Genomic DNA, 12,427 nt, shown 5'->3' with positions numbered 1-12,427 from the left:
GGACATTTATAGCAGCAAAATAATCTAAATAATCTCAATGCACGTCTCTAAATGTGGTGGGAAAAACCGGAGGACCCGGAGAAAAAATCCACGCGACCACGGGGAGAGAGACACCGCAAACTCCAAATATGGAGCAGCCGTCCCCCCTTGTCCTCCTACTGAAGTTAAAAAGTGTCACAAGTTTAAAATTCGCGGTCGGACGAAGTAAGCTGGCGATCAAACAAGGGAGGGGGAGGCTGTGATCATCTCCGCTTGTGCTCCTGAACCAGAGAATTCCACATTCCTACGGCAAAGATGATGATCTACATTTCCACCTTCGGGGCCGTCAGCAAGTGTTATTCATTTTACCGACCTCGGAGGGATGTGTGGGTTTACTGTCTCACACCCGGTGTCGCTGAACTAGTGCCCAATCCGCATGTTTTGTTTACGTGACCAACCTTAACTGAGTGGGCGTGTCGGATCGTGGCGTTCGGAGCATTGGTGAAGAACGCTGCCGCGTAACCTGTGTCCATCAGGTGGTCATGCTCAAGCCGCTGAAAGTGTACGACGGGGTGTTCACCAACACGCAGAAGAGGGAGCTCTGCCTCGTGAGTCATTGAGCGGCACGGTCTCTTTTTTTTTAAACAAGCCACGCCAAGGTCGAGTCAAGGTCAAACTCAAGAGAGTTCCCATGCTGCATTAGTCCTTGGCCCAGAGTCGAAATTGGTACCACCTAAATTCAGCAAGAATTTGTAGCGATTTATTTATGTGGCGAATACGATTTAAAATTTTAACCAGAATAATTATTTAAACTGGAGGAATCCGATGAGCTATGAAGCTCTTTACCCACCCGTTCAAAACTGTTATCATACAATTCAATGTTATTGGCCACTTCAAGCTATTGGAACCACTGAAGTTTTGTAACCTCAGATGGTGCCCGACAAGCGAAATGATATCTGGTCTGGGCTCATGGGACCATCCGGTCTTTCGCAGTAGTGTGACACAGCGTTCTGATGGTTGGAACACCGCGGTACAACCAGAAAACGCATTGGAGAACGCAATACTCACTCACTCGGAAGAGCGTAGGCATTGTAGTCATCTCCATCGGTGTCCCCGGAGGAGCGTGGTGGAAATGTCTCAGTCCTATGGCAGGGACCGGTCTCTTACCACAGCGCAACCCCTGTTGGCTTTTCACAAAGTGGTGCACACGTTGATTTAACGTTCATTTGTACACAAAATGTACGGTTCATGGGGCGTGTATATTCGATGCCACTCACGGTGACGCAGTGAATTGGTGCACTTGCGCTATGAACCCAGTGAACCGAGAGGTTCATTCCTGGCCATGACTAACATCAGTGGCAAGTGATTTTTCAAGTCGAGTTCCAATTCTTTTTGTTTAGCCAGGTGAGAACTCAGCGTTCATGTGTACCAGGTGAAAACTCACCTGGTAAAATACACCCCCCCTCCGCCCAATCCCCTCCCACCAACCTGCCACTGACCAGTGTGGTGAAATATGATCAAACGACCCCCGAATGTCATGGGACCTCCCTTGCCAAGTGTCAAAATGTAAGAATAGGTTTTACCCTTTCTGGAAATAAAACAGTTGTGTTAAGATGATAAAACACCAAACAGAAACCTTTTGCAAGGAATCATGTCGGCATTAACGACATGTACTTGTGGTGAACATGCACACAGAGACTAGGCTCTAAAGAAAGCGGTCTCTGGTGTGGACCAATCAGTTTCAAAGACAATGCATCATATACTACCAGAGTATGTTTATTTGTGTGCGTGTTCACCACAAGTATATGTGGTTAATGCAGACATGATTCCTTGCAAAGAGCTTCTGTTTGGTGTTTTATCATCTTAACACAACTGTTTAATTGCCATAAAGGGTAAAACCTATTCTTATACCCCTGCAAGACCAAAGCAGGATGCTTTCATTCAGCAGTACATTGACAAATGAATTGAAATCATACAACGCAGCACGTGTTTCAAGGATGCTAGTTGAAGGTGCCAGAGTGCCCCCTGCTGATCTTAAAGCATCCTGTACCACTTCCCTTTACGAATGATTGAAGCTGGTAACTGCTGTGCGTCCATATGTGTTGACAACATGAGGTGGTCAGTAAAACTGGATCCGAGTTAGTTCAGGACTAGAGGCTCTGCAATCCGGCTAGATGTGTGTAGTGCGCGCAGAGTGGCGCACATCAAGACGAGAGGGCATTTGCCAATGGATGGCAATCGACGTCGCAACACGCACGCTCGTTTCACAAGCTTGGGAGCTTCACAGATCTGTGTGAGCCACCAGGCCTCACCTCCAAAGTTCTGGTCGCTGGCAAGCGCCACCGCTTCTGTGGCTGTCGCTATACATAACTGGCATTTAATCAGGATAAATAAAATAATTAAGAAAAATCTCACACTCGTGAACAAAGCTGCCTTAAAGTAATATATGTATATGATTGTACCTGTCCACCAATGCCAATGCAGCATCACCAAACAATTTAGGATGATAATTTTCATTTGTACACCTCTGAAATGCCACAGCAACTGAAGGTGACTTGCAAAGACATACAGTAGTTGAGATAGATGGCCAACAACACAATATGCAAATGCTGCGGGATAATTTTCATCTGGAAAGCCATTAGGCTACTGAACCTAAAAATGCATTCGATTAATACGCGCAGGCACGCAAATGGGTTCCGCTTGTATATCCATTCATTCAAAGTGCGTAGTCAGCGAAGGACCGATGCGCCAAACGTGTGACCTTTTGCAATCGCAGTCGCATAAACTGCTCTTGCTGCCACACCGTAATGCTCCACAACGATGCATCCTGGACAACGACGCAAACCGCTTCGTTCACAGCTGATATCCATGGCCTGCGACAACTTGACCAAGTTTTACGGGACCACGGTGGGAGGCATCGGGGTTACGTACGCTGTGACCGACTACTGCAGCAGAGGTTCCCTCTGGGTGAGTGACGCAAGATGCTCAACTCTCACCAACGTGAATGATACAGCTGGGCTCTCGACGGAGGTGTTAGGGGCCATCCATAAATGACGTCACGCACCTGGGGGGGGGGGGTCAGACATTTGTGACGATGGGGGGAGGGGGGGTTTGAGAAATGTGACGTCACATCAAAATGCTCAACTTTAAATAAATATAGACAACACGCTCTACTTAATAAAATAGACTTTTTAATAAATGTTTTCTCCGACAACATCAGAGTGCAGCACCACATTAAATACGCACAACAATGACAATAGCTTAAAGCGACTTTAAGCATGTTTTTTTTTTTTGGGGGGGGGGGGGGGAAGAGCTTTGTGACGTCATATTTGAGGGGGGGGGTCTGACTTTTTGTGACGAAGGGGGTGGGGTCAAAAATCGTCCAAAATCGCGTGACGTAATTTATGGACGGCCCCTTATTGATAAAAGCCAAAGTGATTTCCTGCTCCAGTTTACAGTCCTGAGCCATTGGCGGAAATTCCACATTACCGTGGCGGGGGCGAGACTATACATAGGACAAGCACTGTTGCTTTCCCCCACGACGTGGTATTGATTTTATCAACCCCGGGGAGATGATGGGCCAAGTCAACCACCAACCACGGATTGAACTGTCGAGCTTGTGATTGAGAGGCGCTCGCTCTGTGGCCGAGCCAGCTGGTCGCGCCGCGGTTTGAACTGTGCGGTCGAAAGGTGGCGAAAGCGTTCCTAGTCCAGCTGTGGAACTGACAAAGGGCTGTGCGTGCATTTACTCCGGGGTGCAACAATCTGCACTCATCACGGTTCGACGGATTCTCGTGTTTCAGGCTCGCGACTCCATTCAGCAGGTAAATAGTTTCAATCCTCACGTGTTAAACTAACTCGTTTTATTTTTGATTTGAAGCTTTCGTGACTGCAGGAATCCATACTCTTCGATTCTTTCGGTAAAGTCACGTAGGTAGAAAAATAATAGATCATGACGTTTCGATCGCAACACAAGCAATCGTCATCAGGTGGGACAACCACAGCAAGAAGAAACTGCTGAAGTAGGCGAGAGATCTGCTGTGGCACGAGGTTATATAGGCCTCGGCCGTAGGGGTGAGAGAGAAAGGGGGTGGGGCAGGGCAGAAAGTGGACCCCGTAGCAGCACCCGGGTCACTGGAGTAGAGGTCGAAAAAAGATGCACAGAGAGAGTCACACACAGAGAGTCGGAAATAACAGCTGACATGGGCAGGTAGGATGGAGACATCACAGTCAGTTAAGACTTTACCTGGTTAATAACGTCCTTCCAATGATTGCTCAGTTTGTACCCATCTTCTCGGTTGAAGTTGTGTCTGTGTTTATCTATCAGGATGGCTTCATGAACTAGTTTTAACATTGTGGTGAACATAGGGTCCTCCAGCTGCTGCAGGGGTCACGGGGAACCCATTCCCTGCAACGTGTATGAAACAGACAGCGCTTGGAACGAGCCTCTCCCATCCATCCATAACACAGGCGTTACAGGCACCTCTGCTGTTACCCTGAAGGCAGCAGAGGTAAATGCAGCAAAATCCATGGTTGTACTGCACGTCTATGCCCCAGGGTGTATTCCGCCAGTTTTCACAAACCTACACCGACCTAAGTGGTGAAGTATGGTCAAATAACCCCCACAAGCCCGCATGGTATGTGGAGTAGGCCCTAATCCTGCAGTGGACTCGCCAAAAATGGCTGCACATGTAAATACAAACAGAACAACGTTACTGCTGGCACACTCGATTCGAGTTTGATTAATAGATTATTAATAGCATTGATTGGTCTGCGTGTGTGTGTGTGGCAGTGCGTGGAGAGTGATAGTGTAGCAGGTAGCGTGCTGCACTACGAACCCGGCGACCCAAGTTTGATTTACGCTCGACCAACATCGGTAACGATTATCTGAACCGGTCCTGGGCCTCCCCTAGGTCGACTCAGCCTCAAATGAGTACCTGGTGTGGTGTGCAAATATCGCCACTGGGGAGACAAAGGCGGCCGGGCTTGGTGTTGGCCACCCACCCTCTCGTGTGCCGTCCCGGCCTTCATAGGTGCTCGCTAACAGGACTTGCCCCAACAATCTGTTAAGGCTATAAGGGGGATCTTTGTTTTTGTGGCAGTGTACGCACGCCCTATATCTTATTCTGATTCACTTTAAAACACAGGACATCCTTCAAGATGAGGTCACCTACCCGGAGGACACGCTCATGGACTGGGAATTCAAGGTGTCCATCATGCATGACATCGCCAAGGTGAGCGGTTCGCAAGCCCCGGGGTCTACTCCGACGACGATTATGTTAATCGATTAGCGTGGCTGGCGACGCACGGTGCCAAGAAGTTCAACATACGTACTTTCAAATTGTAAATGTTGTGTGTTTACTCTCCATCACACCGGTGTGCTGAAGTAGTAACTAACTGGCATCTTGTGTACGTGACGAACCTTACTAGTTGCTCGTGTTGGGTGTTGGCATGTTTAATGACACATTTATATTTACGCGTTCTAACCCGGTTTTTTTTGTTGCCTTATTATGGATACATGAATCTTGACTTAAAGCTTTCGTGACTGCAGGAATTCATATTCTTTGGGCCTTTCGGTAAAGTCACGTAGATAGGTTCAAAGAAAATAACCAAAAACTACGACGTTTCGATTGCAACACAAGCGGTCGTCATCAGGAAAAGGGGGGTTACCTTCTAAAGGCAACTGTTTATAAAGGTTTGAAATGGGCGTAGCCCAAATGTCAATCAGCCAATGTAAGTGGTGGGCAGCGACTGTGGCAGTGGTGGGTTTTCCACCAATCAAAGGGCTGCCAGGTAAAATTAGCATGTCAATGCAAGATCGCCGAGCATCCTCCACGGAGAGTGCGCCAAGGTGGCTGTGTGAGTGTGAGAGATTAGCATGTTAATGGTAGATCGTGAAGCAGCAACCTCGAGGATGGCGCGCGAGGTAGCTGTGTTAGTGAAAAATGTAATCTGTTAATGTAAAAAATGAAAGAGCCGAAAATAACAACTAACATCGGAAGGTCGTAGGATGGGAACATCACAGCCAGTTATGACTTAAACTGGTTAATAACGTCCTTCCAATGATTGCTCAGTTTGTACCCATCTTCTCTGTTGAAATTGTGTCTGTGTTTATAGACTCCAATACCCTGGAGTCTATAAACTGAGTTGCAGCTGTGGTGACTGTTACACTGAGGAAACGAAATGTCATGTCTCTGATCGTGTCCGCGAGCACAAGTCAGATTTGAAACATGGCAAAATTGAGTCTTCCGCCGTTGCCGATCATTGCTACAACGTGGTGGGCTCTCATGAGATTGTTTTCTCCGAGACTAAGGTGCTCTGCAAACCCTCTGGCTACTATCAAAGGTTTGTACACGAAGCCATTCAGATATACAAACACAGACATAATTTCAACCGTGATGATAGGTATAAACTTAGTAATCATTGGAAATATGTTATCAACCATGCAAAAAAGACTTAATTACACATTTTTGGACCATCTTACCTGACAGGCACTATTTTACTTTACTTTACCGAGTGTTAACATCCCCAGTGTTTAACAGTACTCTCTTTATTGTCAGCCAACACTGGTATAAACATGGGTATTTTCGTTCTTTTCTATCATGTGTATCAACAGGTGCTTGTACATACACATGTCCACGTACACTTGCACCCCACACTCTCTTTTAGCCCCCCCTCCCCCTCCCCGTCCAATACGTTAGCATGTGCAACAATAGTTACTTGCACACAACCACGTCGCCGGCTCTTGCGTACCACTTCGTGCATTCTTTTGGCCCCGCCCCCTCCCCCCTCCCGATACGTTCTACATAGCACTTCGTGCCTTCTTTTAGCTCCGCCCCCCTCCGTCCCGATACGTTCCATTCATTGGCTACCACATTCTGATAAGTCCCCCCCCCTCTCCTCCCCCCTCAACTTGCATTTAAGGACTTGCATTTAAGGGCTTACATCTTGAATCCTTGCCTCACTTGATGCAGGAAATCTGGCTGTGACGGTCCCACCTGATGACGGAGACTTGTGTTGCCTCCGAAACGTCATGATTTTTTGTTTTTTATTGTTTTATTTGTATTAATTTTCATTTCATTTTTTACCTACCTGAATTGTGTGTTTGTTCATGATTTTGGAATTATTTTTGGTGACCCCTGCTATGTATGCCAAGGTGATGGTTTTGATTGGGTCCTCAGATGCTTCTTTCCCACCGGTTGGGGTGATAGCTTTACGGATTGTGTGGTCCGAATATCCATTCATCTTAATTGTGGGTAAGTGAGGACCCCTAATGAGGAGGGAGATATGACGGAGTGTGCAGAGCAACACGGGGAGTTGGTTGGTGCTCAAGGGATGATGAACAGAAGAGTCGGGGAGAAGACGCCTGGGACCTCGCCCTCCTCACCTCGTCCTCCCCAGCAGTGTTGGCTGATCCCCTGCTGGGAGCAGGGACGAGGGTGGAGGTGTGACGGAAGCAGCACAAGATAGCGGAGTATAGAGTGAGAGAGTTAGCGGAGTACAGAGTGAGAGAGTTAGCGGAGTATAGCAGGGAGTTCGGAACAAGGGTGGGTGTGTGTGTTCGTGTAAGTGAGGAGCATCCACAAAGATCCCCCGTGTAGCCTTAACAGACTGTTGGGGCAAGTGCTGTTAGCGAGCACCTATGAAGACCGGAACAGCACACGAGGGGGTGGGTGGCCAACACCACGCCCGGCCACCTATGTCTCCCTAGTCACGATGTTTACACATCGCACCAGGCAATCATTTGAGGCTGAGTCTACCTAGGGGAGGTACAGGACCAATTTAGATAATCGTTACTGGTGTTGACCTTGAGTGGGAATCGAACTTGGGTCACCGAGGTTCGTAGTGCAGTGCGCTAACCGCTACACTACCACTCCGGTTTCCTCCCACATGTAAACACTCATTAATACAGGGAGGAACAATGTTCCACACTGCCCACCAGGGATTATTTAGCTGTCTGTCTGTCTGACTGTCTGTCTGTCGTGCATAAATAAATATATAATACACACAGCTCTTTGATTGGTGGAGACCTTACAAACAGCTCTTTGATTGGTGGAGACCTACTGCCGGGTACGGAGAGGGGAGGTGCCTAAGGGAGAAGGGTCAGGGGAGGGGCCTAAGGAAGGGGGGAGTCAGGTAAACAGCTCTTTGATTGGTGGAGACCTACTGCCGGGTACGGAGAGGGGAGGTGCCTAAGGGAGGAGGGTCAGGGGAGGGGCCTAAGGAAGGGGGGAGTCAGGAGAGGGGCCTGAAGGGGGGGGGGGTTCAGGGGAGGGGCCTGAGGGGGGGGGTCAGCGGAGGGGCCTGAGGGAGGGGGGGTCAGGGAAGAGGCCTAAGGATATGTGGGGGGGGGGGGGGTGCTAAGGGGAGGGGCCTAACAGAAGGGGGGTCAGGGGAGGGGCCTAAGGGAAGGGGGGTCAGGGGAGGGGCCTGAGGATATGGGGGGGGTGGTCAGGGGAGGGGCCTAAGGGGGGAGGGGCCAAAGGGAGGGGGGGGGGCGATAGTTAAGGGGGCTGTCTGCCTGGCTACCTAAAGTCAAGTTATCTTTTATACATACAGGTAGGAACAACAGGTTCCACACTGCCCACCAGGGATTATTTGTCTGTCTGTTGTGCACGAATGCGCTGTCCAACCAAGTTCCTACCTGCCCACTCCGAAGGAACGTGTTTGGCTGATAACACCTCAAGATGTACAGGACCGCAGAGCTTGAGCAGTTGTTGACACTGGCTCACCGCGTGGCCTGTCTGCGGTACCTTGCGTGTCTGGGTCATTCTCTCTCTTTCCAGGGCGAGCAAAATCCTGTGCGGCATGTTACAAATGTGAATGATTACCATCATGATTAAGAAGACGATTATGAATACATATCGACGTCCTTCGTAAGGCAAGTGTGTTCTCTCTGCGCGCAGGGCATGGTGTATCTGCAGAACAAAATTGGTGCGCACGGCAGACTCAAGTCCATCAACTGCGTTGTGGACAGCAGGATGGTGGTGAAGGTCACGGACTTTGGGCTCATCAGCGAGAGGGAAGACAGGGATTGTGAGTACACGATGTGTGTGTACATACGTACATTGCACTTCTTTCACACTCTAATAGAGGTTTTTTAGGTTAGAGCGCGTAAATATAAATGTGTCATTAAACCCGCCACCACCCGACACAGCCAATTAAGTAAGGTTTCATACTCTTTGGTTCTTTTGGTAAAGTCACGTAGATGGAAAATAAAAATAAAACACGTTCCTTCGGAGTGGGCAGGTAGGAACTTGGTTGGACAGCGCATTCGTGCACAACAGACAGACAAATAATCCCTGGTGGGCAGTGTGGAACCTGTTGTTCCTACCTGTATGTATAAAAGATAACTTGACTTTAGGTAGCCAGGCACAGCCCCCTTAACTATCGCCCCCCCTCCCTTTGGCCCCTCCCCCCTTAGGCCCCTCCCCTGACCCCCTTTCCCTTAGGCCCCTCCCCTGACCACCCCCCCCATATCCTCAGGCCCCTCCCCTGACCCCCCTTCCCTTAGGCCCCTCCCCTGACCCCCCTTCTGTTAGGCCCCTCCCCTTAGCACCCCCCCCCCCCATATCCTTAGGCCTCTCCCCTGACCCCCCCTCCCTCAGGCCCCTCCGCTGACCCCCCCCCTCAGGCCCCTCCCCTGAACCCCCCCCCCCTCAGGCCCCTCTCCTGACTCCCCCCTTCCTTAGGCCCCTCCCCTGACCCTCCTCCCTTAGGCACCTCCCCTCTCCGTACCCGGCAGTAGGTCTCCACCAATCAAAGAGCTGTTTGTAAGGTCTCCACCAATCAAAGAGCTGTGTGTATTATATATTTATTTATGCACAACAGACAGACAGTCAGACAGACAGACAGCTAAATAATCCCTGGTGGGCAGTGTGGAACATTGTTCCTCCCTGTATAAAATAAAAATAATAGATCACGACGTTTCGATTGCAACAACAAGCGACCGTCTTTAGGTGAGAGAATCTGACTGCTGTAGACGAGGCATTATATAAATCGAGAGGGGGGGAGGGGGGGGTTCGGATCGGGGTGGGGGTTAGAGATTGTGTGAGATTAGCATGTAGGGCATGTGAGAATGAGAGTGCAATCCAAAGGACATGTGAGAATGAGAGTGCAATAACTAGACGAGTGTGTAATAGAATGAGGGCTTGTGGGAAAGAGAGTGTGATCCAACAAGGGCTTAGTTGAGAGAGAGAAGAAAGCTGAGACATCAAACTTAGCAATGCAACTCAGAGAGTCGGCCGACACAACAGTTAAAACTTTACCTGGTTGATCAAGTCCTTCCAATTATTACTCAATTTACATCCATCTCTCGGTTGAATTTATGTCTGTTTGTATATCTGGATAGCTTCATGAACAAATCTTTGATGGTAGCCAGAAGGTTTGCAGAGCAATGTTTTGGTCTCAGAAAAAAACAATATTTCACTGACGGCGTCGACCGGGACAGCCAACCACTGTCCGGCCACATGATGATCGGGCGAAGGTGGCAGCGACGAGGGTGACAACGACGGGTCCAATCACAGAACTAGCAGCCCGGAGCTCTCGCTCTCCGCTGTTTTTATTCCCCTCGGCGCGGCTTAGCTCCGCCATAGCCGCGCCTCCCTTCTCGAACCCACCAGATGGTTCTAGGGGCTTCCCCACCAGATCTACCGTGACCCTTGCCCCAGTTCCTCCGCCCTGCCAGCAGACCCGAGTATATGCTCAACGGCGTGTGCGCTAAGTGCCCACCTGCAGTTGCAGCTGATGTACAACAGTCAGCGCTATGTCACTACACATTTTTTAAAATGTGAACACAACAAAACTATTTATAGAAAAGTATTTTTTATTATAAAAATAATGTCTTATCTCCAGCTGCTTGGTGGGGCAGCGCCCCAACGCTCCTAGTGGACGAACCGCGCCTGGCCGTATCCTTATTCACGGCTCTTGAGTCGCTGCTCAGCGCTGGCTTGAGCCACTCGGTCGCTTCCAAAGGTTCATGGGCGGCTCGGCCGTGGCTTGGCTCAGGCTCAGCTCATGGAAATCCTAAGCGTGGATTGGACCACGCTCAGAGACAGACATGGCATGGAGCCAGAGCGAAACATGACGAGGAATGGAGGCCGTAATGTGCGGCTGACATGCGGTACGCGTAATTCCTTGTGCAGGTTCCTTGAAAAGCACACCTCGTCCTGAGAATGCAGTCAAGGAGAAGATAATTTCATACGCCCAGATGTTAAAGGTACAAGCATAAATATGTGTATATATACACACACAGAACACATCACCACACAATCAACTTTATAGATCCCGGAAATTGTCTTGTGCAGTTGAAAATGAATTCACTAGCGTAACGTGCCACAACAAAAACAAATATTTGAACCTCCCGGCATTGTGGAGTGAAACGTCGGACCATCGTCGAGCAAAGTCTTGCAAGTATGGTCGTGCCATTCGGGTCTGCTTGTCGGGATTTTACCGCGTGTTGTTCGGCATGACGTCCAACGATTCGCTGCACGTGTTGGGACCTTCTTCAGGAAACCTACGCAGTGGTATGGACATAGGCGGAGACATTCCGCGGAGGAGAATTTCGCATGAAGCAAGCATCTGAAGGAGGGGCGAGTGACGCTTTGCTTTTGTGATTAAACTTGCCAGGGGTTTGCGACTGTTTATCAGCATTGGACGTGCCAGTTTTAACATTTCTAGGGTAAGATTAAAAGCACTCCATCTGATACATTTAAAGAATTACCTTCCCAGAACCTGCCTCAAAGTGCCTTAAATGTTGGTGGAAATCTCAGCTGACAGGTGCTCTTGGTTAATTTCAAGCCGGGGACAGTTTGTTCACAATTTCCAAACGCTATTGTGTCATTTTCTGACCAGTGAACGCATTTATAATCGTCTCAATTGCCGGACTAACGCTTGATGTTAAAACGCGTTGGCGCCCTCCCTCAGGCGCGGACTCGGGGTCAAAACAAGCTTTTCAACAGATTCATAGCGCGGCGCTCAAACCCATGCGACGAGATAAGGCCAACGAGACCGAGCTCAAGTAAGCCCATGTCATCAACGTGCAGCATTAACGTTCATCATCGTGTCCCAACCCCGTCCTTCCCCCACCCCTTTTTCCCTTTATTTTTGTTCCTCTTCCCTTACCTTCCCTTCCCATAAAGCCCTATGTTCCTGCTCGCAGTCCCTGCACGTGAGTGGCACTCACAGTCCCCGTGAGTGGGGCGCTCGCAGTCCCTGTGCGAGAGTGGTAGGGAGAGTTTGGACCTCGGTTCACGGAATTTATGTACCATCCCTCCCCTCCCTTGTAACGGTTTGTGCCTTGTACCGGGCTCTTATAAAAAAAAAATACACAAAAAAACATTCATTATCGTTTAGCTGTACTCGCCAATATCTGGATTCGAATTAACGACGTCAATTTCGCCCAGATGACGGCATTAGTTGTAGCGTTTAGGGTGACACAGAAAGACGT

General features: G+C 49.2%; 1 protein-coding gene across 1 annotated transcript in view; it reads left to right on the top strand.

Moving 5' to 3' along the window:
• The window catches only part of LOC144730349 (guanylyl cyclase C-like), an 83,476-nt gene that overhangs the window by 49,921 nt on the left and 21,128 nt on the right, over positions 1–12,427 (top strand). Inside the window, exons 14-19 of the mRNA XM_078611106.1 lie at positions 516–587; positions 2,839–2,946; positions 5,127–5,213; positions 8,886–9,015; positions 11,124–11,197; positions 11,905–11,998. Coding sequence (XP_078467232.1) covers positions 516–587; positions 2,839–2,946; positions 5,127–5,213; positions 8,886–9,015; positions 11,124–11,197; positions 11,905–11,998 — 565 coding nt within the window. The remainder of the gene's footprint in view (positions 1–515; positions 588–2,838; positions 2,947–5,126; positions 5,214–8,885; positions 9,016–11,123; positions 11,198–11,904; positions 11,999–12,427) is intronic.

This window comes from Lampetra planeri, chromosome 35 (genome assembly GCF_965212315.1).
Source record: "Lampetra planeri chromosome 35, kcLamPlan1.2.h2, whole genome shotgun sequence".
NCBI classification, from domain to species: domain Eukaryota; kingdom Metazoa; phylum Chordata; class Hyperoartia; order Petromyzontiformes; family Petromyzontidae; genus Lampetra; species Lampetra planeri.
Note: the sequence above shows the minus strand (reverse complement) of the source record. Positions and strands in the feature narration are given on the sequence as shown.